Source organism: Leishmania donovani, chromosome 11 (assembly GCF_000227135.1).
Source record: "Leishmania donovani BPK282A1 complete genome, chromosome 11".
NCBI lineage: Eukaryota > Euglenozoa > Kinetoplastea > Trypanosomatida > Trypanosomatidae > Leishmania > Leishmania donovani.
Window position 1 is genome coordinate 538086 of NC_018238.1, and position 27806 is coordinate 565891.

The 27806-nt window shown below is 58.8% G+C and overlaps 7 protein-coding genes across 7 annotated transcripts; all 7 read left to right on the forward strand.

Annotated features, from left to right (window-relative positions):
* Positions 1 to 1251: 1251 nt before the first annotated feature.
* Positions 1252 to 2262, forward strand: LDBPK_111270 (tatD related deoxyribonuclease, putative; the record flags this gene model as incomplete). Its single annotated transcript, XM_003859052.1, has 1 exon — positions 1252 to 2262. One exon carries the CDS (start codon positions 1252 to 1254, stop codon positions 2260 to 2262), a length of 1011 nt encoding a protein of 336 aa, XP_003859100.1.
* A 2077-nt stretch (positions 2263 to 4339) lies between these two features.
* LDBPK_111280 (ATP-binding cassette protein subfamily A, member 6, putative) lies at positions 4340 to 10021 on the forward strand (the record flags this gene model as incomplete). Its single annotated transcript, XM_003859053.1, has 1 exon — positions 4340 to 10021. The coding sequence occupies one exon, from the start codon at positions 4340 to 4342 to the stop codon at positions 10019 to 10021; it is 5682 nt and encodes a 1893-aa protein (XP_003859101.1).
* Positions 10022 to 12518: 2497 nt separating this feature from the next.
* LDBPK_111290 (hypothetical protein, conserved) lies at positions 12519 to 13079 on the forward strand (the record flags this gene model as incomplete). Its single annotated transcript, XM_003859054.1, has 1 exon — positions 12519 to 13079. The coding sequence occupies one exon, from the start codon at positions 12519 to 12521 to the stop codon at positions 13077 to 13079; it is 561 nt and encodes a 186-aa protein (XP_003859102.1).
* Positions 13080 to 14005: 926 nt separating this feature from the next.
* Positions 14006 to 15214, forward strand: LDBPK_111300 (hypothetical protein, conserved; the record flags this gene model as incomplete). The annotated part of the gene is made up of 1 exon (XM_003859055.1): positions 14006 to 15214. The coding sequence occupies one exon, from the start codon at positions 14006 to 14008 to the stop codon at positions 15212 to 15214; it is 1209 nt and encodes a 402-aa protein (XP_003859103.1).
* An 834-nt stretch (positions 15215 to 16048) lies between these two features.
* Positions 16049 to 17383, forward strand: LDBPK_111310 (hypothetical protein, conserved; the record flags this gene model as incomplete). The annotated part of the gene is made up of 1 exon (XM_003859056.1): positions 16049 to 17383. The coding sequence occupies one exon, from the start codon at positions 16049 to 16051 to the stop codon at positions 17381 to 17383; it is 1335 nt and encodes a 444-aa protein (XP_003859104.1).
* Positions 17384 to 18738: 1355 nt separating this feature from the next.
* Positions 18739 to 24066, forward strand: LDBPK_111320 (hypothetical protein, conserved; the record flags this gene model as incomplete). Its single annotated transcript, XM_003859057.1, has 1 exon — positions 18739 to 24066. One exon carries the CDS (start codon positions 18739 to 18741, stop codon positions 24064 to 24066), a length of 5328 nt encoding a protein of 1775 aa, XP_003859105.1.
* A 1012-nt stretch (positions 24067 to 25078) lies between these two features.
* Positions 25079 to 26962, forward strand: LDBPK_111330 (hypothetical protein, conserved; the record flags this gene model as incomplete). The annotated part of the gene is made up of 1 exon (XM_003859058.1): positions 25079 to 26962. One exon carries the CDS (start codon positions 25079 to 25081, stop codon positions 26960 to 26962), a length of 1884 nt encoding a protein of 627 aa, XP_003859106.1.
* Between the last annotated feature and the right edge of the window lie 844 nt (positions 26963 to 27806).

A 27806-nucleotide genomic window follows, 5' to 3' on the forward strand; every position in this document is an offset into this window, starting at 1 on the left:
CTCTCAGACGGCTGGGTCGGCGCATTGCTGTAACGCGGGTGCGTCTACGGCTGCTTCGCATCACGCGATGGGGGGTCTGTGTAGCACGCCGGGGAGGAGGAAAGGGGGGAGCGGGTTAGAGCGGAACACCGACCTCCTGTTGCATAGCAGAGAATGGACACGTCGAAGATGAACCAAGCGAAAAAAAAAGATTGCATGCTTCTGTTCCGTGTTGTGTGTGTGTGCGCGCGCGCGTGAGGGCGCGGTGCGCCGCCTCATGAGCGTGGCTCCTCGCTGTTGGTTTTGTGTGTTGTCGTAGTTCAACGTCTGCTGCTTGTCGTTGCTTGGCTTACGTGTCCATGGGTGGCTCTCCCCTGTGCACCCGTGCCGGCAGCCTACTTGTACTCTCCCCCGTCTTTGCCCTCTTACTTTCCGCTGAGCTCGTTTATGCGAGTGCGGGTGCACGCATGTGGCTCTCTTTCTCTTTTCGGGTCTTCCGATGTTCTCTCTCTCTCGTTCTCTGGGACGCCTGTGTTGCATGCTTCTTGGACGCATACAAGCGAAACACAAAAACCCGCGCATCGTTCACGTGTGCACGCATCGGCGCATAGGGAAGAGGGACCATAATCGGAGCCTGAGCGGTGGAAGAGGAAAACGGCGGGCACCTCGTCTCTCGCGTTCGAGAGTACTGGTAACGGAAATGCGCCGTGGCAGCGCGCTTGGAGTGTGTGTCTGTCTGCGTTTTTCTCCTCGACTGGTGCTTGCCGTCCCCCGGCCTTGTTATGGGTGATCGCATCGGCTCCTGGCGCTGCAGGAGAGTGGTGGCGCCGGGGCGAGGTGTAAGTGCTCCTCGTTTGTGTTTCGCGCATTGCCTTCGAGCCGCCGTCAAGTCGACCGCCATGAGTCGCGCACAGACGCACGTTGGCGCTCCTGCCTGCCACTGCGTTCTTGCGCGATACGTGTTGGTGCGTTCATTTCCTGCCTAACCTCCTCCTTTGCCTCTCTGCACGTGGTGCCTGCGGGCGCCCACCTTCTCCTTTCCTCGGTGCTGATCGTCGGCAAGTGCGAGTAACGCACGCGGCCTCCTTGCCGGACTTGCCCTTTTTTTTTTCCTCTCTCTCTTCGCTCGCCTCCGGCATGCCGAGGGCCGGCCAGTGTTAGCGCGAAGAGAGGCGGGTGCCATCGGACGGTTTGCATCGCCCTCCGTGCACATCACTACACACGACAGCAAGTGCGCACCTTTCACTTCTCCTCCTCCTCTCCACACACACGATGACGAAGCTGCCGCAGAGCTGTGCTCCGTGGAGGCTCATCGACATTGGCCTGAACCTCACAGACCACATGTACAAGGGCGTGTACAATGGACGCCAGCAGCACACCTCAGATATCGAGTCGATACTGCAGCGTGCTGTAGAAGTGGGCGTGCGCGGTCTCCTCCTCACAGGTGGTAACTTGATGGACAGCAAGGCTGTGATCGATATGTGCGCCCGCTACAACTCCGACACGCTGCAGTGTTTCTGCACTGTCGGATGTCACCCGACGCGATGCCAAGAGTTTGTGGACGATCCGGACGGTTACCTGAAGGCCCTTGATGACCTCGTCCGCAAGCACTCCGTTCATGTCGGCGGCTGCGTCGCGGCTGTGGGCGAGATTGGTCTTGACTACGACCGTCTGTCCTTCTGCCCGAAGGAAATTCAGAAGGAGTACTTTGAAAAGCAACTTGTGATGGCGAAGCGGCACCGCCTGCCACTGTTCCTGCACGAACGCAACACAGTCGGTGACTTCAAGGCACTGCTCGAGCCGCATCTTCCCGAGCTCGCTGGTGGCGTCGTTCATAGCTTCACTGGCAGCCGGGCGGAGCTGCAGGAGTACCTGGATGCGAACCTGTACATTGGCGTGAACGGGTGTAGTCTCAAGACCGCGGAGAACCTCGAGACAGTCAAGGCGATTCCGCTCGATCGACTGATGCTGGAGACCGACGCACCCTGGTGCGAGCTCAAGGGCACACACGCCTCGAAGGCACTCTTGACAGCTGCGGCGAAGCGCGCCTCATCGCAGCAGAGCGTGTCAGATACCATCCTCGCCGCGTTTCCGACGTGCCGCAAGGACAAGTTTAAAAAAGGGTGTGTCGTGAAGGGGCGCAATGAACCGTGCGCGATTGTGCGGGTACTCGAGGTGGTGTACGAGCTGCGCCGCGAGGAGGTGTCGTCGATGGAGCAGCTGGCTGAGGTGGTCCTGACGACCACGCGAAAGCTGTTCCCTTTTGCGGCATCTGCGGTGTGAGGCACGCGGCAACACTCCCGGTCAAAACATTCCGTTCTCTCTTTGTTTCTCTGTGTTTTGGTCCCTGTGAAGGCGCAGCACTCGCAAGCGGATCTGCGTGCAGTTTGCACCAGTGGGCTCGCGCGTCATTTCATTCACAAGTCTGCCATGCCTTTCTGGCTCACATACAGACAAAACACGCGCACACACGAAACACATCTCGAGCACTGAACGGTGTAGCTTCGTGTCGAGCACTGCACATGTCAAGAGAGACACGCAGGGAACTCTCCGCAAGTGCAAACGCTGAGGACACGCTTATCTCTTATTTTTTCTCCTTTGACTCGTGCGCGCCACGCGGGAACGGCGCTCGCAAGAAGCACCGTCCCACGTATTGCATGCTTCGTCACGACACAGGGCGTTCGTGTACAGCTGACGCGCCACCTCCCTTCTTCTCTCCCTTTCGTATGCGATACGCACTTGTCTGCGCATCATCATCTCTCCTTCACGCGCACCCCTTCTCTGTACTCCTTTTCACCATATCCCTTCTGCGGCCCTCGTCTTTCGTTCCCGCAACTGGACCTTCCATGCAAAACACACTGCTTCGCCTACATACGTCGGCCTCCACACGCGCCCTCACGTTTGCACATGCGCGTATGTCTTTGTGCTGCTTGTATGATTGTGAGGGCCGTGCTTTACGAATCCACAGACGAGGCTGAAGAACATCTTACTGCGTCGGTCTCCACTCTGCCAGTGTGCTACTTTCTGTTTCCGATACTCAAAGGGGAGCGGGAGTGCACTCACTTGCGCCCGCACGTGCCTGCGTGTCTTTCGCACTATTTTTTTTTCTTTTGGGTAGCTTCCCCGTACACGTTCTTTGTCTCCCCCCCTCATCTCACTTGCGAGGGCAGAGAGCAAGACTTCGCGTCGCTTGGGACTTGCACTGCCCCACCGAAGGCCCATCAACGCGCATATATCTCTCTTGGAGCTCTCGGGCACGCGAGTACATCGACACATTCTTGTCAAACACCATCAGCAAAGACAAATTGCCGGACGCTGCTGCCGCTATTTCTCGCCGTCTTTGGTTCTCGTCCAACCACTCTTCTCTTTTTCGCCTCCTCGCTGTTCTCTGTCATTTTGTTTTTACCTTTCTTGTGAATTTGCAGTCCATCTACCTCTCAGAGACGTGTGTGTGTGTGTGTGAGCGTGTATAGACATACTCCTGCCGGTCTCCCCACTCCCCGTCTTGCCCTCCTCTTTTGATGTTTCTGTTGTTGTTGGCGTTGTGGTGCCTTACATCTTGAGCACGCTGCGCATGGTTCTGTGCGGCTGTTCTTCCTTGCCCCCTCTCCGATCCCTTCTCATCCGTTTTTTTTCTATTCACCGTAATCCGCAGCATTTGGCATCGCTGGCAGCAAATCGATTTTTTTTTGCCTGCAGGGCTACAGCGTTGTGTGCTGTTCTCTCTCCTGCCTCGCGCACTGAGCTGGAGTCCTCGAGCAGCTTTTTTTTCGCCTCTGCGACTCTTTCCCCGCTTTCCGCGCGTGTTGCGGCTGCCAGCGCCGTGTCAGACATCCTCCCACCGTCGTGTGCGCGTGTGCCTGCACACGTCCCTCTGCCTTGTGTACAGTCCCCTCCTTTTTTTTTTCTGCGTTCTATCGCTGTGCGTTGTGCCGTTGGTGCTGGTCGTATTCGGGTTTCTTTTTTTTTCCACCCTTATCTCTCACCCACGGCTGCTGCCGGACGTGCGCCATACAGGTTGCGAGGTGCCGTGGAACGACGGTACCGTTTTTTTTTTTGGCAACACGGAAGGCAGCGACGCCTGAGAAGCTGAACCATGGGCCGCCGTCGAGCCCAGCAAAGCATCTTCTTGGGTGACAGGCGGCAGGGCACTGGTGAGCGCCATGCTCACAAGGCCCAAACATCTTGCATGCAAGCCGCCGGCTCGACGCGAGGGCCGGTGGCAAATTCCGTTTACGCACCTTCAGGCGCCACTGTGCAATCTGTGCCGCGATCTCTGCAGGAGGTGGATGACGAGGAATACCTTGACATCGAGCCGAATGCAAAGGGCGGCACCTTCACTGACCAGTTTCTCGCCACGATGGAGCGAACGATACAGCAAAAACAGCGGGCATGGGTCGGGACCGTGGTGGAGCTTCTGATCCCCTTTCTCTTCCTCATCGGCGCCATTATCCTTTGGTGCGTCTTTGGCGAGGAAATGCACCCAGAAAAGCAAGTGCTGAACTACACCGCCGTCTCATCCCTCACGATCCCGGGTTTTTACAGGGAAGTGGCGTGCAACAACGTGTCCATGGGCATCATCCCTGGTATCGAGGACTGCACCACCGTCCCTTACTCGTACAACTGCAGCGGCGACGAATCGAGCTTGCCAGTGAAGGGGCTGTGCTTCAGCGACACCCTCAGCGGCGCCAGACTAATCGCCTTGTACCTCAACGCAATTCTCGGGAACGCTGTCCGGGTGCCGCCGCTGGACACAATCATCATGATGCAGTGGATTGCGCGTAAGTTTGCCAGGGACATCACCCAAGGCGTGGGATCAGCGGCGCTCGCAGCCACCGGAATAATGGACAATACTCGCTACGGTGCCATCATGAATTCCGGCATGCTGTATTTTGCGCCACGTGCAAGCGTTCCCGCGTCCCTCATAGACTACCTCAACGACACCACGGACTACTTCCGGTACGTCTACGGCGGCACGTTCGACACCTTGGAGGAGGCGGAGAACCACGTAAAGACCACTCCAGGGTTTCACTGGGCCATTGTCGAGGTGAATGCCTTTAACTCGACAGACTTCGACGTAGTGCTGCACATGAACCCGACTTCGCTGCCGCCCCTGACGAAGGTGGTGGACGCGCAGTACCCCGGCGGCTACCATTTTGATCGGTCTGAGATGTACACTGCCTCCGGCTTCAACAGCCTCCAGGAGGCTTTGTACCAGTGCTACCTGCATGACCTCGGCTACACCGATGGCGAGCTTATTCACCCCTACTCGACCTCGCTCGGCTACCGTAGTTACAAGGAGAAGAAGCTGCTGAAGACGGCCTCGGTGCTCGTTGCCTTCCTTCTCGTCCTCTCCTTTCTGCACCCGGTGTCGCAGCTGACAAAGAAGATTGTGCTGGAGAAGGAGCTGCGGATTCGCGAGGCGATGCTCATTATGGGACTTAGCAGCACATCACTTCACCTCTCTTGGCTCGTTACCTACGCCCTGCAGTACCTTTCGGTGTGCATCGGCATGACCGTCTTGATGAAGCTCACGTTCGCGCCGAGCAGCGATGCGTTCGTGCTCCTCATGACCTTGTACCTCTTCGCCATGAGCACGATCTCCCTCTCAGGCCTCATTGCCGCCTTCTTCAGTAAGGCTCGCCTCGCCTCGATGCTTGCGCCACTCATATACTTTGTGCTGTCGGTGCCGACGTTCGCCTCCTCGAGCATATCAGCCAACGTGATCATCGGCATGTCTCTCCTCTCGCCCACGGGGTTTGCAGCTGCTCTGACCAACATTCTCACGCTGGAGGTTGCCACTGGCTTTGGCCCTAATCACTTCAAAAGCGCCGCACTGACACCGGAGAGCTCTATGTTGTACGCCTTCCTCGCTGCAGATTTCGTCCTGTACTACATCTTGATGCTTTACTTGGACGCTGTGCTGCCGAAGCAGTGGGGTACGCGCAAGCACCCGCTCTTCTTCATCATTGACCCCGTCATGTGGTGCTTCAACTCGAAGCACAAGCGCCTCGAGGGCGGCACCGACGGGCGCGCCGAGAACGGCGTGTTCGAGGACGTCGACGGCGACGACGACGCGGTGATTTTGGACGGCCTGCGCAAGGAGTACTCGCGCGGCGGCAAGAGGTTCGTTGCGGTGAACAACCTGTACTGGGGGATGCGCGAGGGCGAGATCTCTGTGCTGCTGGGGCACAACGGCGCCGGCAAGACGACGGTGCTGAACATGATGACGGGGATGGTCGAGCCGGACGCGGGCGACTGTTACATCAACGGCAGCTCTGTTCGTAACGAGCTGAACCAGGTGCGCCGTCAGATCGGATACTGCCCGCAGCACAACATCCTGTGGGGCGAGCTGACATGCCGCGAGCACCTAGAGTACTACGGGAAGATCAAAGGCTTATTCGGCGGCGTGCTGGAAGATGTCGTGCGGAGGATCCTAAATGAGGTGGACCTGCTGGACAAAATGGAGTACCCTTCCCGTGCGCTCTCTGGGGGGCAGAAGCGCAAGCTCTCGGTTGCAATTGCGTTTGTCGGCCGCAGCCCTCTCGTCTTCCTGGACGAGCCCACGGCCGGCATGGATGTGGGTGCGCGCCGATACACGTGGGAGCTGCTGCGGCGCATGTCAGAGGCACACACCATCATGCTCACGACGCACTACATGGACGAGGCAGATCTGCTGGGGCACAAGATCGGGATCATGAGCCGAGGCCGTATGCAGTGCTCTGGCAGCAGCATGTTTCTGAAGAGCCGCCTAGGCGTCGGCTACAACATCGTCATCTCCGTCGACCCCGAGGTGGACGCCGAGGCGATCGACCGTCTCGTCGTTTCTCTTGTTCCGGGCGCTGAGGCGTCGTGCTTCAACGGCTGCGAGATTGTGTACAAACTGCCCATGCGCGATCTCGAGCTGTTTCCGTCGCTGCTAGAGAGTCTCGAAGAGAATGGCAAAGACGCCGGCGTGCGTGGCTACTCGCTGTCAGCGACGACATTGGAGGAGGTGTTTCTCCAGATCGTCATGGATGAAATGAAAAACCACAAGGCGAGCACCGCCGTCGAGGAGAACGAGGAGGTCGTCGAGGAAGAGAACAACGCCGTGTGGAATTGCGAGATGATGACGGGCACGCGTCAGCGGCTGGTGTCGCAGTTCAAGGCCATGATGGTAAAGAGGCTGCAGAACGCGCTGCGAGACCGCAAGATGCAGTGCTTCCAGGTGGTCTGCCCCGTGGTATGCGTCATGGTGGCCATGCTGCTCACCCTCTTCAGCTTTACGGAGGCCGGCTCCCTGAGCCTCACCAGTGAAATGTTCGGCGAGACGGTGCAGATGCAGGTTTCAGGCTGCGAGAAGTACTTCGGCGCCACAAACAACGTTACCCGCCAAGGCTCCTACATCACCGACCTCAATTTCGCCAACGGGCAAGACTTGTCCTTCTACGCCACCGACACCGCAAAGCAGCTGACGATGCCGCGCTACACCTCGCTCTTCTGCGGCGACCCGGGGCTGCAGCACGTCGTCCCTTTCGAGTTCGACGCCACCTTCCTGTTCTACAACACCTCCGCTTACCACGCCGGTGGTCTGGTGCTCCAACAGCTTTACACATACATTCTTCAGTCCTTCACAAATAACGTCCACCGCACCTTCAAGACTGGCGCCAAGCCCATGCCAACCACCATGCGCGACTCCAGTGTGAAAGACGGTGTGCAGACGATTCTCATGGGCGCGATTATCATGATCCCGTTCACGTTCCTGCCGTCGAACGTGGTTGCGTGGGTGGTGAAGGAGCGGGAGTGCAAGGCGCGACATCTGCAGAACGTCTCGGGGCTGAGCTTTTACATCTACTGGCTCACGAATTTTCTCTTCGACATGGTCGCCTACGTGATGACGCTCAGTTTGGTGCTGCTCATCTTCCTCATGTTCAGCCGCGATGAGTACGTTGGCAAAAACACGGCCGGCCCGGCCATTGTGGTGTTTCTCATTTACGGCCTCTGTAGCACCGTCAGCGCCTACGTGGTCAGTTTTGGCTTCCACGAGCACTCAGCAGCACAGTCAGCGACGATGGCCGTCAACTTCGTCGCCGGCTTCCTGCTTGTTATGATGGTGTTTATCCTCTCGCTGGTGGACTCCACAGCGAAGATATCGCGGAACCTTCGCTGGCCGTTCCGGCTGGTTCCGTCGTACTGCGTGGGCGAGTCTATCATCAACCTCGCCATGGACCGACAGCAGGCGGCCCTGAACCTCCCGTCGAACCCGTGGGCGATGGAGGTGGTTGGCTGGCCGTGCGTCTTCATGGCGATCGAGTTTCCCATCTTTCTCCTGGCGACTCTCTTCATTGATCACCCGCGGCGGCGCATGTGGGGGCAGACGGGTAGCTATGACCGCTGTGCCCCGGCCGAGGTGGTCGACGACGAGGACTCCGACGTGGAGGATGAACGGGAGGAGGTCTATCAACAGGAGAAAAAGAACGTCAACATGGACGTTGTGCGCGTGGTGGACCTCCGCAAGGTGTACCCTAACGGCAAGGTGGCGGTGCGCAACCTCGCCTTCAGCATCCTGCCTGACGAGGTGTTCGGCTTCCTCGGCACGAACGGTGCTGGGAAGACGACGACGATTTCGATGCTGTGCCAGGAATTCATTCCGACAAGCGGCAACGCCTATGTGTGCGGGTACGACATCGTGACGGAGAGCGAGCAGGCGCTGCAGTGCATCGGGTACTGCCCGCAGTTCGACGCGACGCTGGACCTGCTCACTGTGGAGGAGCACCTGCACCTCTACGCTGGCATCCGCGGCATCCTCTACGAGCAGCGCAGCAAGGTGGTGGCTGGGCTGATGCGCTTGTGCGATATTACCGAATTCCGCGACACAATGTCTGCGCAGCTGTCTGGTGGCAACCGGCGCAAGCTGTCTGTGGCGCTTTCTCTCATCGGTTCGCCTCAGGTCGTCTTCCTGGACGAGCCGTCGGCCGGCATGGACCCTGTGGCCCGGCGCGGGCTGTGGACGGCGATCCAGAAGGTTTCGCAGAACTGCTCCGTTGTGCTGACGACGCACCACCTGGAGGAGGTGGAGGCGCTCGCGGACACGGTGGGCATCATGGCTGACGGAGCCCTGCGGTGCATCGGCGACAAGATTCACCTAAAGCAAAAGTACGGAAGTGGATTCGAGCTGAGTGTTCGCGTTGCGCAGAGAGATGTGCGGGCAGCTGTGCAGCGTTTTGTCGGGGAGAACTTTCCCGCAGCCGTGCTGAACGAGTTCAAGGGGAAACGTCTTGTCTTCGCGCTGCCGCAAGACACGAAGCTCTCAGAGGCGTTTTGGCAGCTGCAACAGAACAAGAGGCGGCTGCACATCACAGACTACACCGTATCGCAGACCTCCATCGAGCAAGTCTTCTTGCGCATTAGCGAGCAGCAAGAGGAGCGCGATGGGCTCGGGAAAAAGAAGGTGACGCACTTTGTGAAGAGCCGCGCCACTCCGCACGCCTACAACGGCGTCGCAACAAAGAAGAAGCGCCGCCAGGAACCAGCTGAGAAGACGGTGCTGGTCAGCTCAGCCGCCATGGAGGCCTATCGACGCCGGAAGCTGATGGCTGGCATTGTGGACGAGGTTGCCCGATCCGAAAAGAACGACCGCATCGGCAGACACGGGGAGGAGGAAAGCGACGAAGTCGACAACGCCGTGAGGAACTTCAACACTGCCGGCTCGCAGTGCGCCCCGGCGCGCCGGGGCAGCGTTAGCAATGTCCACGGCGCCTCCTCCGGGCGCAAGCGTTGCGCGGTGAACTTTGTGGCCGCCGCCGGGGAGGACCCGAGTGCGGGCCACGCAACGCCATATAGCAACACGTACGGGCCAAGCTCTGAGGGACAGGCCTACGGCCACGGCTACGACTATGATTCTTCGAGCGGGTACGGGTACCCGAACCAGTATAACGGCAACGGCGAAAGTTTCCGCTATGACTACGGGTATAATTTGCACACTGGCGGTGCGGCAGGGCACCAGCAGCCACAAAATGCGTATAACAGCTACTGCGGCGGAGGAAAAACGAAATATAGCTGAGTGCGTGGCGTGCCTGCAAGTCGTTGAGTGGAGACACCGCGTGGCTCATCAGCGCATCAGCAGTTCCATGCCTTTTCTCCCCTCTTTGAGATGTCTTGTTGCACAGGAACACTCCCTGTGGCACCATTGTACTGTACATGTGCCGGTACTGACGAAGGCTAATCAAGAAAAGGAAAGGTGTAACGGACTGGGACGACGCGGGGATGTTTTTTTTTTTTGCAGGTTGTGGGGGTGGTGGCGGCCACCATCCCTTCCTCTCTACTCTCACGCACGATTTCACAGAAGCGATGCGCTTTCTTGCCCCCCCCCCCCTGCTTCAACCAGCCGTGCAACTAAACCGCCGTCTGGATCCCTTATGTGCATCGATTTGTGGTTTTTCATGTGTTTACGTGTATTTATCTTTATGTGTGCGCGCATGTAATTTATTTACGCGTGCATGAACGTGTGCTTATGTGTATGGATATATATATATATATATATGAGGGCCTCTCCGTTCTATTCGCATATTCTTTTTTGTGGGCGTGCATCTAGTTTTGCGTCACCACTGCGGTGGCTCTGTTTCTTGCGAGGGCGTCTTTGCTATGTGTGCCTATGGCTGTGTGTATCGGCATACCCACTGTATGCGGGTGCGTAGCTGGCCGCCGGTCTCCGTGCTTTTTTTCCCTTTCTCTTTGCTCTCCCTTTCCATGTGCTTGTAAGTGTAGTTGGGGATGAGAATGATGACATCAGGTGACGTGAAGTTTTACCTCCTCGTTTGTCCACTTCACTGTGCCGTCGTTCTCTCTTGTTCTCTACTTTTTCTTTTCGTCGTCGACCTCCGTGCGCTATCCCCTTCCCTGCTCCATTCGTTAAACTCTTCTACCAGCGCTCTGCGCACGCTCACGGAAAGAGCGAGCCAGGGGCTTTTGGTGATGCTAGGGAGACACTGATAGAGTTGACTCGAGTGGCACTTGCCATTTTCTTTTTCTTCTTCGCGGACCCGTTAGTTGTCTGTAAAGCAGAGCAGCTGGCACACTTCCCTCTTCGGTGCTGTTTCTCCCTTTAGAGCTCGATGGCTCTTCTTTGTGCCTCATGCGTCACTCGGTGACGCCAAGGGACTCCTTTCCTTCCACATGCTGTTAATGCGAGCGTGTGGCACTGTGGGTTTCACCCTCCTCTTCTGTGCTTGACATTGCCTTTGAAAATGATGTGCTTTTTTTTTCGTTCTCTGGAATCAGCGTAGTTGAGTTACTGCTCTCCTTGATGTCAGTCTTTCCAGGGTGCCCCCTGCCATCACCAACCCAGTACATATCATCCACCACCGTCGACCTCTCTTCGTAGCACGGCGCTTTCTCTGCGCTGTGGCTGCATCGCCTGGTTGCTATTGTCTTGTCTCCCGGTAGAGGTTTCCTTTTTGCCCTCTCTCGTTTATTATTACTATTCTCTCTTCGCGCACGTCGTGGATGCTGTATGTTTGTGTTTCTCCTCTTCTACCCTCCATCAGGCTCACCACGACATGGCAGGCGTACAGTAAGCGGCGAAGTTGATGCGTACACATGCCATCGTAGGCGTAAAAGAAACAAAGAAATGCAAACTGCCACCACTAGAAACAGCAGTGATGTCCTCGGCAGTGCGCTCTTCCGTGATAGAGGCGTGCAGGCAGCCTCAGTTTTGGTGTGCGCGTGCCTCGATTTGGCTTTTCTTGGTTGACTCGCATGTGCTCTTCTTACTTTTTTATTCGCTGCATTAGCGACGTGACGTGTGTGTTGTCTCTCCGCTTCGCTGCGGGAAGCACCTCACTCGCGCCCCCACCAGTCTGTATTTCAACTCATCTCTCTTTCTTTTGTCACTTGTGTCTTGGTAGGAGATGGTTTAAGTCAACGCCGCCGAACGATATGCAGGCAGCGAAGTCGATTCGTCTTCGCACTTCGGTGTATGGGCGTGTGTGCGTGCGCATGCTCAGGTGGCTTCTTGAGAACGTGTCTCACTGATGACGATCCTAAACAAAAACCAAACCGAAATGAGCAGTGTCATCGACCCCCTACCCGCGTGGGCGCAGATGTACGCGTTTTTTTTTTGGGAGGGGGGTTTATGATGAGTGTGGAGGGCAAAAACGTCGTTGCCCTGTTGTCTGTGGAATTCTGAGGCGACAACGGTATTACATTGCCTGTGCGGCCTACCAGCGATGACGGCTGCCTTTTATCCTCCTCTTGCGCGCACTTGCCACAATGAGTCTTTTTGTGTCTCGATGAGGTGTGCCTGAGCGAAGACGATGGCGACCCCCTCTCGCTGTCCAGCTGCCGCACCCCCCAGACAAGCGCTTTTGCCCCTCTCGCCTCTTGATCTCGCAACGCCTTTCCTCTCGATCGTCTCCACAGAGTCCCCCTTGGCTGCCCTCCCCTCTACACGCGGGCCAGCAGTGCCGTTCAACTGAAATCCCTTCTACACGCGCAGACGAGAAAGGTAAAAAAAGGGGCGTACTTCACCTCCGCACGTCTTGGGTACATTACACGGTATCATGAACAGCGTGTCGTGCGCGCCGTTGACAGAAGCCGAGGTGCGCGAGCTGAGCACGGCTGAGATCCGATTGAACCTGGAGCGGTGCAGCCGGCTCCTATCTCAAGCCTCGCTCCTTCGGCGACTTCGTGACGGCGGCGAAGGCATCCGTCGCCGCAGCCAGCTTTTCGCCAAAGAGCTGGAGCGACGGCACAGGGTCGAGGCAGCAAACGGCGATGCCTCTACCCGCCTTACACCTTCCACGTTGACCGAGGCACTCAAGCGGGACAACGAGGCGGCAATCTTGTCCGAGTCTACGCACAATGCCACCGACGCGGCGCGGGAGATCGCGCAAAAATACAAGGATCACCGCATAGATGTGGAGGCTACAGTCCGTCGGATGTACGAAGGCATCCTCAGCGAGAGCGAGATCCAGCGCATCCTGCAGAGCGTGCCTCCCCGCTTCTTTCTCACCTACGCCGAAACGTGTGAGATGGAGCGGCAGCTAGCAAGGGATGCGCGAAAAGCGGAGCTGCAGAAACTGGCGGCCCAGGCGGCGCGCCTCAGTGCCACACCGCAGTGAGTGACACTAATGTGATATACGTTTGCTGATTATCCGAAAGGCTCTTGTAGAATTCGAGAGGGTGGCCTTTCTGTGCGATTTCGGTCCAAGGAAAGAAATGCTGAGGTGAATCACTGCTGCCACTGTCTCCTCCCTTGCCCTTACTGCATTCGTTGCGGTGTAAGCGCACTGCAGGTGTGCAGGTCGTGAGTCCACGAACACCTGTGACGAAAGATGCTTTTATTCATCGGATGGAAGCAAGAAAAACGGAAAAAAGATAACCGGAAAAGGGTCATCCGCGCTCTGCGCACCCTACCGAGTTCCGCGCTTGATGCTCGTCTTCATGTGCTACTAAGTGGCACTGGCGCACCGACATGCGTGAGTGTGCGTACAGCTTTGTGAGGACGTTTGGCGACATGTGTCTCGTCCCTTTCGTTTCGCCCCGGAGCCTCCTCTGCGTATGCTGCCGTGGCGCGACAGTCGCAGCGGCACAGCAGCAGACCCACATATCTGCCGGAATCGCTGGCTGCGGAGGAAAGTACCGGTGCAGGCGCGCCGCCCACAGAGGTACAGGAGGCGCTACACTTCAACGCACATGGCCTCTTTCATTTGTTCCCCTCGTTTGCCTTGCTGACATACCAACTGAGGAATGCCTTCATGTTTCTTTTTTTTTTCTGGCGCTTCATGCCCCCCCCCCCCAACACCTTTGCCGGCGCCTTTGCGGTTTGTCCCCGCTTCGATGCGTGTCTTCTTGGCTGCTCACCGCCCTCCACCCGTTCGTACTTCCTTGCCGAAAGCAGAAGAAGAGCACGCAAGGGAGAGGAAGAGTGGCGAAGGACTTTGAAAAGCGGGAGCCAGGACGCTCTGGGCCGTCGTCATAACTTTCCTGTTGCTCGAGTAGACTACCCGCAGAACAATTTTGAGTTTCACTCGTTCTGTTTCTCTTCATGTGGAGCGTTATTCGACGGCGTCAGGGCCTCGAGCCCAACGAAGCCCCCTTGCGCCATGATGCTCCATGCAGCGCGCATCAACGCTGTATCCTGCTGCATGCGGTGCGCCCTGTTATCCCGTACACAAGCCCCACTGCCTTTAGCAAAGCCTACGGGGATTTTCTGTACGCCAAGATCCGCCGCTGGCTGCTTGACGAGCGCGCCGATGTGCGCCTCCACGCGGCAGATCACCTCGTGGAGCTCTACAAAGAGAAGCGTGAGCACTGTGTGCAGAGCCTTGCATACGACATGCTACCCATCCTTCTCTCGACCTTGGAGAAGGATGAGAGCGCCGCCTTGCGGGAGCGGGCTGGAATGGCGCTAGAGCTGCTCGTGCGCGAGGCCCAGACGCAGCGACTGCTACTCGGAGGGGGTTCCAGCGAGGATGCGCCCTTTTCCACATTGGCTGGAAGGCAGACGGCGCCGACGCCGCACCTTGCAGCAATTCTCGCTTCTCTGCGAGACGAGAGTGATGAAGTGGTGGTTGCAGCCCTGCGGGTTGTCTTGGCGTGCCATATGGCGCACAACGCGTTTTCTGTGACTGCTGCATTGGTCCAGGGGGGTCTGATTCCCGTGTTGATCGGCCTCATTCAGTCGACAAACACATTGACGCAGATGGTTGCCTGCTCTGCAACGCGACAGCTCTTTCAGGTCAAGGAGGCGCACGTGGAGCTCCTCAAGCTCGGCATCGTTGCAACACTCACTACGACAATCATCAAGGCAGAGGCTGTCGCCCTTGTCGCAGAGGCTGCTGAGGTTGCCTCTTTGATTGCCGAGTATGCGCAGGGAAGACGCGACGCTGTGGCCTGTGGTACACTTGCCAGTCTTCTCCCGCATCTGCACAACGCTAACTTGACTCTGCGAGTCGCCGTATACAGCGCGGCTGCCCAAATCACCGTGCTGGAGGCGGCCAAGATACAGGCGACGGAGGTGGGCTACCCGGAGCAACTTGTTGGCGAGCTTGCCAGAGAGGATGAGCGCGACGTCCTCATGCACATGCTGCGACTCATCTACAACTTGGCGGAGTGGCCGACCGCGCGCGTGACGCTGCGGGAGTGTCTGCCACGGATTGCGGAGCTGCTGCAAATCGCCGACGGCGACGAGGGCGCCATGTTTGCCCTGTCACAGGCCGATAGAATCCTCACGAAGAAAGTGTTTCCAGCGTGAGAGGGGAGAAGAGGACAGAAGCCCTCGCTCGGCAGAAGACTTGCACATGCCTTATTACTGTCACAGGCGCCGTCGACAAGACAGCTCTGCCACGCTATAGGAGTGTCTTTGGACGCTTACGCCTCTCTTGTTGTTTTGCCTTCTTCTTGCGTGTGCCTCAGACACTGAGGAGCGCGATGATGTACATTAAAGCCGGCTTGCGCTCACCCCTCTTTCTTACGCCGGAAGGGAGGAAGGGGAGGGGCACGCGGTGGGGAATCGGGCACCCAGCTAATCGCCACCGAACATGCAGAAAAGAGCGCATCGCCTGTTGTGAGGGTCTTAGCGGACGCCACGAAACTTACAACGGAGAGAGATGGGGAGCGCGGTTGCATAACAGTGCATCCTGAATCCTTTCCTCAACGTCAGCATGGCACATGTAGGCGCTTTCTTTCGTGGCAAGCGACACGGAAGGTGAACGGCACGAGTGAGTGTAGCGTCAGCAGAGCACTCGCTTGCATGTGGCTGTTTTTCTTATGGTCTTTGGCTTATCTTTCTCTCTCGCTCGCGCGCGTTGTTCTGCCAGCGGCCATGACTCTCCAGCAAATTCTCCCTCCGCCTTCCGCTCTCTCCCCCTTGTCTCACGCTGCCCATGGACACCGGCATCCGTTGAGGTCATCGATCTTCGCGGTTTGGATGCGCGTGACTTCGAAAACTCATGTCGTGCTTTCGGCTTTCCGTGAAAATTCCTGGCGCAGATCCGTCTTGCTGAGGGCAAAAGAGTAGGATACAGTTGCCCCTCTCCCCCTGTCCTACGCGGAGCAGAAACAGGCAAGGAACGTGCATAGGCCAAGAATGGCACCCAAAGCCCGTAGTGTTGCTCCAAAGGCGCAAGCTGGTGCTTCGCCGCCGGAGGCCCGCGAGCCGCTCATCATTGCGGCTGCTTTCCTTGACAGCGTGGTAGCTGTGTCGGGTGTGCCTGTGATGATGGCGCAGGCCGCGTATGTCTCGTTCCCCTCTGGCGCCCACCTTGTCGCGTACCAGCTGTGCTTTCTGGTTCCGCAGCTCATAACAACACTTGTGGCGGAGCAGCTCACGATGCACGTGAGTGCCTCGGCGCTCTTACTTTTCACATTGATGTGCTCCACAGGCAGCGCGGCTATCGTAGCGCTGAGTCTGTCGCAGCGCGCACTGTCGCTCTTCTTCGCCTCTCATATTCTGAACGGTGTCTTTCGACACACCAAGACACTGTTTGGTGTCACCGCGAAAACGCTGCACATGCCGACCACCGACGTCAGTGCAGCTGCCCGGTACGGTATGATGGCAGGCATGCTGCTCAGCGGAATCGCAGGCGACATCATGCGCGATGCGGTACAGGTGGCGCAACTGTTCATCGGGGTAGAGGCGGCCGCTGCGACGCTAGTACTCGCACACCTCCTGCTGCGCAGTCGCACCGTGGTGGTGACCGCCCGAGTCAGTCAGGAGTACGCCCAGTGGCTCCCCAGTCTGGCGCGGGCACCGGCAGTTGTGTATCGCTCCGTGTCAGCTCTCATTGCCGTCATGCTGGCTGCCTCGGTGAATCAGGTGGTGTACCCTATTGCGGCGCCCGCATATGGTCTCCCGTACTCCTTCGCGGGTGCCCACTTGTGTTTCGGTATGGTACTGCAAATGGTTTTGATGCCATCCGTCGTGGATGTTGCCAAGCGCATGGCGCGGCAGTGGAAGTCGAACGTGCTGCTGACCGGCAGCGCGGAGGATAAGCTGTCGGTTATCGCCGGGCTCTTACTCCTTGCGGGCTGCACTGTCGTTCCGTGCGCTTCTGATTTCGGACCTTTTGTCTTTTGTCCCGCATCGCTGCTGTTGGTGGACCTACCTGCCGGCGTCCTGAGCACGCTCGCCGCGAGTGCGGTGCAGGAGACGTTTGGACACGGCTCCGGCGACGCGCCGAAGGTCGCAAGGCTGCTCGCCCACATCACGCAACTAGTGAAGATGTTTGCGGCGCCGCTGCGCATCTGTACGACAGAGAGCCTCAGGGGGTACAAATACCCTGTGCGCTACATCAGTATCCCGCTGATGACGTACGCACTGATGTACGCCCGCACACACAACGTCACGTACGCGGTGACCGGACTGGCGACAACGTTGCTCCTTCTCACGTCCACTGTCTCTTCCTTTGAGGGCGAGCTGTAGACTCGATTGACTCGCTGAGAAGTGACAACCAAAAGTAGTCGTTGATTGGCAGACAGCGGCTGCGTGGGTGAGCGCCGAGGCGGCTCAGCGTCCGTGAGGATCGGTCGATATCAAAAGCTGATTTGGTGCGTGCTCGTGTGCGCGGTGTCTTGCCGGGAGCGCCGACAGCCCGATAGAGCCAGTAGGGGACGAGCTTCAGTGAGTAACGCTTCCGTTCTTTCCCTTGTTGTTGTTTCTTTGTGAGGGGGGGAGGGAGAGGGCTGTGCCGCTGGACCTGCTCCGGTTTGCGTCGCTTCCACCGAATGCGCTCGTGTAAGAAGTGGAGGGAGGCGATATGGAGGAAGCGCGTACACACACGCAATGGCGTCGCCTTCCCTTTTCCTTTTCTTCCGCTCTCCTCTGTCCCCCGAATTGCCGCCACCCTAGTTCATTATTAATGTATCGATCTGTGTAGAGACACAGCGTTCAATCGTCTTCACAGGCAGGACTGGGCTTGTGCATCCCCCGTCTCGTGCGTTCTACAACCGGGTATTCTTTTCTCTCGCCTACTTGGCTTCCTCGTGATCCCTCTGTATTCCGGTCGATTCTCTAAGTCCTGCTTGCCACAGTGGCGGGCGATGCCCGCCACGTTTTGCGTGGCGCCCGGAGCTCCCCCGCCTTTTGTGTGCTTCCGGCTGCGCTTGATACTTCGCTGAGCCCGTGGGAGAAGACGCCCGGCCAAGGGCGTCGAGCAGAGCTGCCACGAACGCGGGCCGCACCGTCTCCTCTCCGGAGGGCACCACGAATCGCTCTGGGAAATGAGAACACGCCTCTGGTGTCGCAGCGATGGAGCCGAATCAACGTGCGCCTGCGTGTCTCGGTGCGACGCTATGGACGCCTCTCTTCGTCCTCTCCTTCTTTCATCGCTCACTACGGCGTACCTCTCTTTTGGTACAGTTTCTCTTCCCATTGTCATTCGCGCCTAGTGCTCACACCACAGGGTGGCATCCTTCGCTGCCAAAAAGTCTTGGGGAAAGGCCCCGAGACACCGGTCACTCTGCCTCGGCGCCGCCCTCTCCTGTGGAAAAGCGGAGACGAAAACAGCGGCACGCGCACGGCTGCACCTCTGAGTTTCCCCTCCCCGCCCTGTCCCTCTGTTCCGCGCGCCTCCCAGCCTTGGTCGTGAACGGGGGTGCCGAATTTGGCACCTTGGTCTTGTGACGCTGGACATTACAAACACGTGCACCACGACTGAGCATCTTTCTCACACCCGCCTCAGAGTCGAATCACAAAGCAGAACGCGATAAGAGGCGGTTCTCGCACCAGCGTTCGCGGCACGCAAGCTGGGCCTCTCAGAGACGGCGACGGTGACGGCGATGGCAGCAGATACAGCTGTGCCCAGTAACTGCGATGGCGCATTGGAGAAGCATTTTCGCCCCATTGTCTTCCTCCTTAACTCGCACACTCCAGACAACGTCGACGCGGCAACGGTCGCCGATCTTCTCCATCCCTTCTTCAGAAAGGACGACTACTATGTCGTGAATGCTTCCACCGTCGCAAACCCGATCGGGATTCTGAGAGAGGCGAAGAAATCCTTATCGAGTGAAGCGTCATTGCAGGCTGCTGCAGCCTCGCTGCAAGACCGCCTTAGCGCTGCCGTGCAGAGCGCACTAACCAATATCGCCGCAACGCGACGGGAAGCACAGCAGGCGGCGTTGCAAGCGAAGGAGGCGCAGCTGTCCGCGTTGCAAGCAGACTACGTGGAGGATGGCCTGTCCGCGGAAGAGGCGCGGGCCGCAGCGCATGCCGAGCTACAAGAACGTTCCGAGTCAGAGGGCGAGGAGAGCTACTCGAGCGCCGGTGAACGTCTTCCGCCAGCTGTGTGTGTGGTAAACGCACCTTTGTTGCCCGCAGCTGTAGCCCGACTGGCATGCGACGTGGGCGGCTTGGCTGCCGTAGTGCTGCTGGAATCGCCGTGCAGTGTGCGCGAGTTGGTCTCCGTTGCTGGCGCTGGCGGTCGCAAAAGCAGCACCAGCGTCGCCGCGTCGAACGCCCCGAATGACCGGGCGAAGGGGCGCGGCCCAGGTGCCGGTGCCGCAGCCGCCTCGTCCTCTTCCACAAGCAAGCAGCACCACTTCTCCGCAGCGGCGGGCGGTAGTGCGGAAGATCTGTTGGCGGCCCTTGGCCGAGCCGCGCTTGCACAACCAGACGACAACGCCTTCCTGGATGTTTTGCTGCAGCACGTGCCTTATCCAACGGAGAGAGCGAACAGCACAGACGCCAGCCCAGAATCCCCGGCTCTCTTGCGTCCTTCCATTCCGGCGGCGCAGTTTTTACCCACTCTACACGCACTCCTGCTGCGCATTTTTTCCTGCTGGGTGCGGTACAACGCGTGGCGAGTGAGACGATTTCTTGTGCAGGTGCCAGCCTACACGCCCCTAATCGACTCCGAAGCGGCGCTGTCTGCGGTGGCAGGCGAAGATGCCTTGGCTGCTGCAGCGGCCGCGGAGCAACGCCCCAACAAGCGCAAGAGCGGCGGCCCCGGTGGGCATGAGGACAACGTTCCTTTGCCGATCTCAACCAAGCTCCCCACCACGACGCCGCGCCCATGCACCATGGCGCAAGTTGCTGCCGAGCAATTTGAGTACACAGCGTACATGCAGCGCTGGATGCGCAGCGCCTCTCACGGGAGCACCGACAACGTGCTTGCGGCCGGGGAGGCGGTGCAGGCGTGCCTTAAGGGCTGCCTGTGTCAGGTGGCCTCATTGAAGGGCTCGTCTACACTACGCACCTCTGCCGACACCTCTGCAGCGCAGCTTGGTGAGGATATCGCGGACGCCTGTGCCAGGTGCCGCATCGCAGTCGCTGTGTCCTCTGGTGCGTCATTGCGGCCTCCGAAGGACGGTGTTGAAGCGGCTTGCCAGGACAAGGGGGCAGCCACTTGCGGTGCGACGCCCATCTCCGCTCCGGCGTCCGCCGGACTCACTGCCGATTCCGTTGAGGAGGCCCTCGCGCACATTGTCACGGAAGAAGTCGGATCGGCTGCGCTGCCGAGCGTCACTACAGCGTTGATTACAACTGCCGGAGATGGAGACGCTCTGCACTGGATGCGCGACGCGTTGCTGGCGCGTGACCACCATGGGTGGCACACTGCCGTGCAGAGGTGGGGGAGAACCGCTGTGTACTGTCTGCATCAGCAGACGCACGCCATCGGCGCACCACGTACCCAGCACACTGCGCACCTCCTCGACAGCCCCACTACTTTCCCTCGCTTCTTTCGTGAAGAGGAATTCCTTGAGGCAGAGGGCCGCCACTACGCACCGTCGTCATTGAGCGATGACACGGAGAAGGATGAGGAGGAGTCGGAGTCGGACTCATCGTCTGAGGAGACGACGTCAGACTCGTGTGGCGACGACACCGCTAGCGCTGCGGAGGACGCGGCCACCAAGATGGTGCCTACAGCCGTTCGTGAGATGCCCCCTGCGTGCCCTACAGTCGACCACGTAGATATTGTGAGCCAGCACCTGCGTCGGCGGCGTGTGCTGGAGCAGGTACGCTTGTCCCACGCTCGGCCTCCTGTGCAAGAGCTCATGGGCTGCGCTACGCCGTGTCGCACCGTGGTCACAGAGACGCAGTGGATGCGGGCGGCCGACGGCACGCTCGTGGAGGTGGCCCGAACCGCTGCGAACAGTGCACAGGTGCGATGTACTATCGTCGACGCTGGCATAGATCTCGAAGCTGGGTTCATGCTGGACTGCCCACCGCCGACCGTCGACGACTTCGCGAAAGCGACGGCTGTAGACGCGCGTGCGAGTGGGTCGCTGCCAGAGCCGCTCCTCTCATCGGCAGTCCGCGGCTTTTTGTCGCTGGGACGCGAACTTCGAGTCATCACAGAGGTGGTCGCAGACAACGCACAGGCTGTGGCCCAGGCCGCCTACGCTGCCGCCGTCGCCGCCGCCAAGGAGGCTGCCGTCACCCAATACGAGGCGCAGTTCAGACGCGTCGGAAAGGCCTCCAAGTCTCGCGAGGAGGCAAAAGCTGCTAATCAGCTCACTTTGGAACAAATCACTAAAACACTGCTGGATGCACTACCGTCACCTCCGCCTCCACCGCCCCCTGAGGGCGGCGACGGGAAGACCGCTGCAGCGCGAATAGTAATGCGGGTGCACGCTTGCTTCCTTCTGCACGACTGCGTCATGACGGCCGCGGCGCCGAAGGCCGGGGCTCCAGGGGTTCAGCTCCGATGCCTGAAGCCCAGCCAGCACACTACACACCTTCCACGGCGCAGACTCCTCTCCGTGCAGCTGTGGAACGAAGGCGTGGTGAGCACTGTCGCGCTCACCCACCTGCAAGCTATCGACGTCTATCTCGACGGCGTGGTGGAGGTGCACTCGCCCGATCTCGCAGCTGGCGTGCGCCTGCTGCTCTACAAGAATGGCAGCTACGTTACTGTTTCTGGTCGGTGCCAGCTGCTTGTCTCCCCCGACGGCCGCGTCACCCGCTACGAGAACGGCGAAGGTGGACGTCTCGTGCATAAACTTCAGCGCGGGCGTGCAACTGCAGTCAGCGCGCCAGCCGTGCATCGCGTGGAGCGGGAAGATGGACTGCATCTGGAGGTGATAGAGCCCAGCGGCGCAGACGACGATGGGCAGGCAAGCTTGATACCTTGCAGCCTGGGTCATGTCCGCTGCATCCGCTTTGGCACTGGGGTGGTGGTCGAGCAGGGCGACAAGGACGGCATGTGGTCATGGAGATTCGTTGGGCTGCCAACCGTGTACTGTGACGTCGCGGCCTACCAGATTGCCGCAGCGATCGGCAAAGGCGAGTGCGACCGGCTCGCATACCAGCCACGCACCGACTCCTTCTCTCTCTTCCTGAACGACAGCGAGGCGGAGGGCGCTAGGGTGGCCGCCGATGTGGCAATGAGCAGCTGCCGCATATCTGTCTTCACGCAAGGCTGCGATTTGTCCACCGCGCGCACCGACCAGGGAGACCGCACCGGCGTTTTTGCGGTGGATTGTGCGTACGGCGGCGTCTACGGACGCGTGGGTGCCGACCGTGTGTACCGCGTTTCGCCGTTCGGGCGGTGCTCTGAGGAGGTCGAGCACGGTGGCGATCTGCGCTATCGCCAGTTAGTGCTGCCAGAGCACTACAAGAGACCAAAGAAGACGGCAGAGGCGCTATTGCTGCCAGAGTATGCGAGCCCCAGCTTTCGTCGCGCCGTCGCTGGCGAGGGCGGCGATCTGACCACAGTGCCCAGCGCAGACCACACAGACGCCCTTCACCTGCAAGCGGTACCGCTGCTTTTGCCCAAGGAGCCTGCGCGCATCTCCGCGAGTACGGCGGCGTCTCCCTATAGCACGTTGGCTGTCCAGCATCCTGCTGCATGTGTCCCACTCCAGCTGCGCTGCATCGCGCTGCAGGAAGACGGCTCGCAGGTCACGGTACTTGATGCAGCGTCCTGGCTGGAGTGGGTGATGTGGTGGCAGCGCCACAGCAGTTGGGCCCCCCAATACTCTTCACCGACGCCGAAGGAGGCGCTCCGCGAGGGTGCGCCGGAGGAGCGCCCCTTCAGACTCATCAGAGCTTTGCGGGCACGGCAGGCGTTTGTGCCCTTCACTGAGCCCGGCGCAGAAAACGTGCCGGCGGAGGCGTCTGTAGTGCAGGAATGCGTGCTGCGGCTGCCTTCCCGTGAGGCTGCCTCGGCGCCGTCTTGGTGTGCTGCTGGTAGTCTCGCGCGGACTAGTGCCGTGAGCGGCGTCACTGGTGCCGCCGATGAGGAGGACACTGCACCTGCGGCAGCGGTAGCGGAGGCAGCTGTGCCATTGGACGCTGCACCAGTCTCCCCTATCGTGGCGCGTGAGGAGGAGCAGGTGCCCATGGCCGCACTCACGGACGCTCACTGCGTGACCGAATTGCCTGCCGCGGTAGGCCGGCGCGGTGGCTCGCTGAACTACTGGACATCCGCGCTATGCCCGCAGGCGCTGCAGCCCTCTCGGGACAGCTCCAGGACTGAGAACGGGGTCGCCATGCCAATGGCGCGGACGCACACGGCGAACCTGTCGGCCGATGCGGCCACGTCCGAAGCCCCGGCGCCACCGTCCCCGGCAGTACCAGCCGCTATGCCGAAGAAGACGTTGTCTTGGCAGTCGTCGAAGGTGCCTCTGATGCACTCGTATCATCCTGCGGCGGACGAGCTCACTGGAACCAACGCCTCTTCGCGATTTCACACTCCACGGCTGGAGGTGCATCCGAGGAAGGTGGAATTCGGCAACGTGCTTCCTCTGCGCAGGTACGTGACGACGGTGAGGTTGACCAATGCGTCGACGGTACCGTGTCGCTACCGTGTCCGCGTCGGCGCGGTGGTGCGCCCTTTCCTCTCCGTCTCCTACTCGCGTCAGTTTGTGGCGCCTGGTATCACGACAGAGATGCACGTTGAGCTGTCTGGCAGCCAGCCTTACGGCGTGATGGATTCCCACATCAGTATTGTGCACGAAGGCGGTACAGTGGAGGTGAACGTGTGGTGGTGCACGACTGACGAGGCGGATACAGCGCGTCTGGGTGACGGCGTAACGTGCGCTGGCTGGACGGTGCACAAACCGGCGATTCAACATCCACGCATGCCTGAACAGGAGACAGAGCAGACCGATGATAGGAGCACCCTCTCCGACACCGATGTGGCACTAGACGTGCGCACCGCGTAGCTTCGTGACACTTGGGCGTAAGTGCAGCATGGCACAACCGACATGTGCCTCTGCCCCCATGTGTGCAAACGTGTTTTTTTTTTCGTGGTGTGTTGGCCCGGTTTACGCGGCAAAAGCAAAGAGAAAACCTTTTCGTGGTAGTTTCCGGCCCTTCTGCACCACCCCCTCCCCCTTTCCCACCATTTTGTGACGCAGGTGTATGTGTGAGTGTTTCTGTGCTGCGTGTCGGACCTTGCTGTGTCTCGCCCCCTCCCCTCCTTCCTTCTCCCCACCCCTCCCTCCTCACTCCGCGCTCCAGCGCCAAATGTAAAGTACGGCCTCCTCTCCTTTTGGCTACTCTTTTTTTTTTTCTGTTTGTTTGATGTAGTGGCTGTAGCTGGTGCAACCGGGGCGTGTGCGCATGCGCGCGTGCTGGCGGGCCGGACCGCCGTAATTTCGACCCTACGCAGTCTCTCTCCTACCGTGAGAAGATGAAAAGCAACAATTTGCAAAGGTGCCGTGGCGCTCGAGGACGTCCGTAGGAAGACGGGAGAACGAGATGGGGTTCGCTATATTCTTGTGCACGTCTCAGCCGGTCAAACAAATCGCACAACTCCAGCGCTCACGCGCCCACCAATTTCATTTGTCTGGTGCATCTGGGATGCTTTGGGCCGCGGCGGCATAAGCGACCCCATGCCCGGAACGGAATCGTTTATGCGGTTACATGACGGCGTCGACCGCGTTCAACCACGCCTGTTTCTCCGTCGGTGGAGCCACTGTAACGACTGCGATGCCCCAGTGGTCTCACCAAAAGGCAGCACAAGGGAAAGAGACAATGGCCTCGTCCCCATCCTCCCCCTCCTCTCGCCCCGCCTTGTGCGCTGCCAACGACGCACAGTCTCTTTCTGCCCATGCCACATATCGCACGGAGTGTTGAGCTCTCGTGCAGCCTCTCACAATCAAGCTCTATCGTACCAACTCACGATCTCCCTTTTATTTCCTCTCAGCCCTCACTTTGCGTCGTGTGGCTCTCATGGCACCCGGCGCCACTGACCTCCAACCTGGACGCGCATACCGCGTGGGCCTCCTGGAGTACACCCTGGAGAAGGCTTGGTTCTGCCAGTTCTGCGTTGGCATACTGATCTGCGCGAACAATGGTGCCTGCTTCTGCTTTTCCATCTTCAGCCCCTACATGAAGGGCGAGGGTTTCAGATACAGCCAGTTTGAGATCGATGCCGTCTCCACTGTCGGAGTCCTCCTCAGCTACTTTTCGATGCCGACTGGCTTCTTGTATGACCGCAAAGGCCCGACCGCCACGTTGCTCGTCGGGACACTGCTCAACATCACAGGCTGGGCAGGCATGTACTTGATTTTCAGCGATGCGCTCTCCCACAGTGCGGTTGTCATGGCGATCTTCTACGGTCTATCGCAGCTCTCCGCAAGCTTCTATGAGACCGGCAGCATACTTACTAACTTGAAGTCCTTCTCTTGCTACCAAGGGCGCGTCATTCTGATTCAGAAGACCTTCATGGGCCTTGGCAGCTCCCTCGTGGCACAGGTCTACATCGCCTTCTTTGAAAAGACCTTTTCCGGCATCGCTCCCTTCTTCCTCTTTTTAGTGTCGTACTCCGCCTTTGCGGGGACTTTAGGTGTGCTGTATTTGCGTCTGCCAACGCCTGCGACGAGCTGTGTTGGCATCAACATCGAGGACGCCGACACCCGCGCCCGCGGTGGTGGCGAGCCGCGCATGTTCGCGCTCCCCTTCAACATCGGCACCACCATCCTCTGCTTCAGCGTGGCCTTCGTCTTGCTCACCTCGCTCGTAGAAAACTACGTTCATCCCTTGAGCAATGAATGGCGCGTGGCCATCGGGCTTGCCACGGTCGGCCTCTGCGTCTCCTTCACTGCTATGATCTTCACCACACCGAACTACGAAGTGAACCGACGCCGCGGTGCGGGCGAAGCAGGCATGGGTGGCATCGACGACAAGGCGCCAGCCTTGGGGGCCTCCGCGGTTCTCTTACCGCCGACGGCAGCTAAGGTCGGCAACGCTGCTGCCATGGCCACGGAGGATGGCCGCTGCTCCGCCGTGAAGGACGATCTCGACGCACGCGGTGTGTTGATGGCTGATGCAGCTCCCCCTGCTGGGGTGACAGATGTATCAACGACCACAGCGACACTTAACCCAGCCTTGCCAGCACTACCGCCCGTGGGACCCAGTGTCGAGGGTGAAGACTCCCAGGAGGGCCTTGGTATGCTAAACGATAAACCATTGTGGGAAAACCTACAGCACCGCGAGCTGTGGTTGCTGTGGTTCGTCTGCTTTGGGGCGTGGAGTGCCATGACGGTGGTGTCGTCTAACAGCACCCATATCTATCAAGCTATAGCACGCGGCTCCTTCTCTCTCACCGTCAACACCGTTTTTGTGTCGATCTACGGCGTGGCGAGCGCGCTGGGCCGCATCCTTGTCGGCGCTCTCTACCCACGGATGGCACAGCGGCGAATCCACGTAGCAGCGCTGCTGCTGGTCGCGCCGCTCCTCAATGCCATCGGACTGCCGCTCTTCCTGATCTCCTCGGATCGTGTCCTGTTTGTGCCGTTTTTTGTGGTCGGCCTCGGCGTAGGTTTCTCGTGGGGGAGTACGGTGCTCACCGTCACGTCTGTCTTCACCTCGTCGAACTGCGGCAAACATTACAGCTTTCTGTATACTGCGGGCATGCTTTCACCGGTCATCTTCAATATGGCGCTCTTCGGCCCCGTGTACGATCATTACCAAGCAAAGCAGGGACACGGGAAAGTTGGCTTCTGCGAGGGCGTGATATGCATCACTGTGCCGTTAATAGTGTGCATGGTAGTGAACATATTTGCCGTGATGTCGGCATACGCGTTTTACAAGTGCATCACAGCGCGCCTCTAGACCGGTACACACACCTTAGCCGTGGGTAGTGTTATCGGTGGCCTCGGTTGGACAACAGTTCCCACCCCTCTCCCTCACCAAAAAAAAACGATACGAGCGCAACATGCACCTGCTTCGGCTGAGACGAACAAGGTACTCTTTCACCCGCGTGGTGGCAAGACGCTGGGCTTCCTTTTTTGTGTGTGTATGTGCTTTATCACTGCTGCTGTGTGGAAGTGCCCGTTTACCTTCTGCCTCTACCACAGCAATACTTCCCGTTGCCGGCATCTGCAGCTTTAGCGAATGCAGCCGAGTACGCCACATCAGAGCTACAGGTAGAGGCGGGAGGGAAGGAGAAGGATGAGAGGGCCATGCAATATTGTTCCTGTTGAAAGAACGAGTAATCTCACGTTTTCTGAGGAGACAAGCCTGCTTGCTTATGTCCATCATATTATTTTCTACTCTTGTTCTCTACCGTGTGGCTGTCCTCCACTCAAACCTGCTTTTAGTTTTGTTCCTTTACACGTGTTCCTCATGTGTGCTAAACGGAGGTCGAAAAAAAAAGGTGCAGTTGGTCTCTCTCTCAAATCGCCCCCGATCGACACGATCCTCCTCTTTTTCCTTTTCGACGTCTCCATTCTCTGCTATGCAACAGGAGGTCGGTGTTCCGCTCTAACCCGCTCCCCCCTTTCCTCCTCCCCGGCGTGCTACACAGACCCCCCATCGCGTGATGCGAAGCAGCCGTAGACGCACCCGCGTTACAGCAATGCGCCGACCCAGCCGTCTGAGAGCACGGCCGACTGCCTCAAACTCCACCCACCCCGCGCTCTACAGGTCGCCTCGCAGCCGCTTCCATCATACTGCT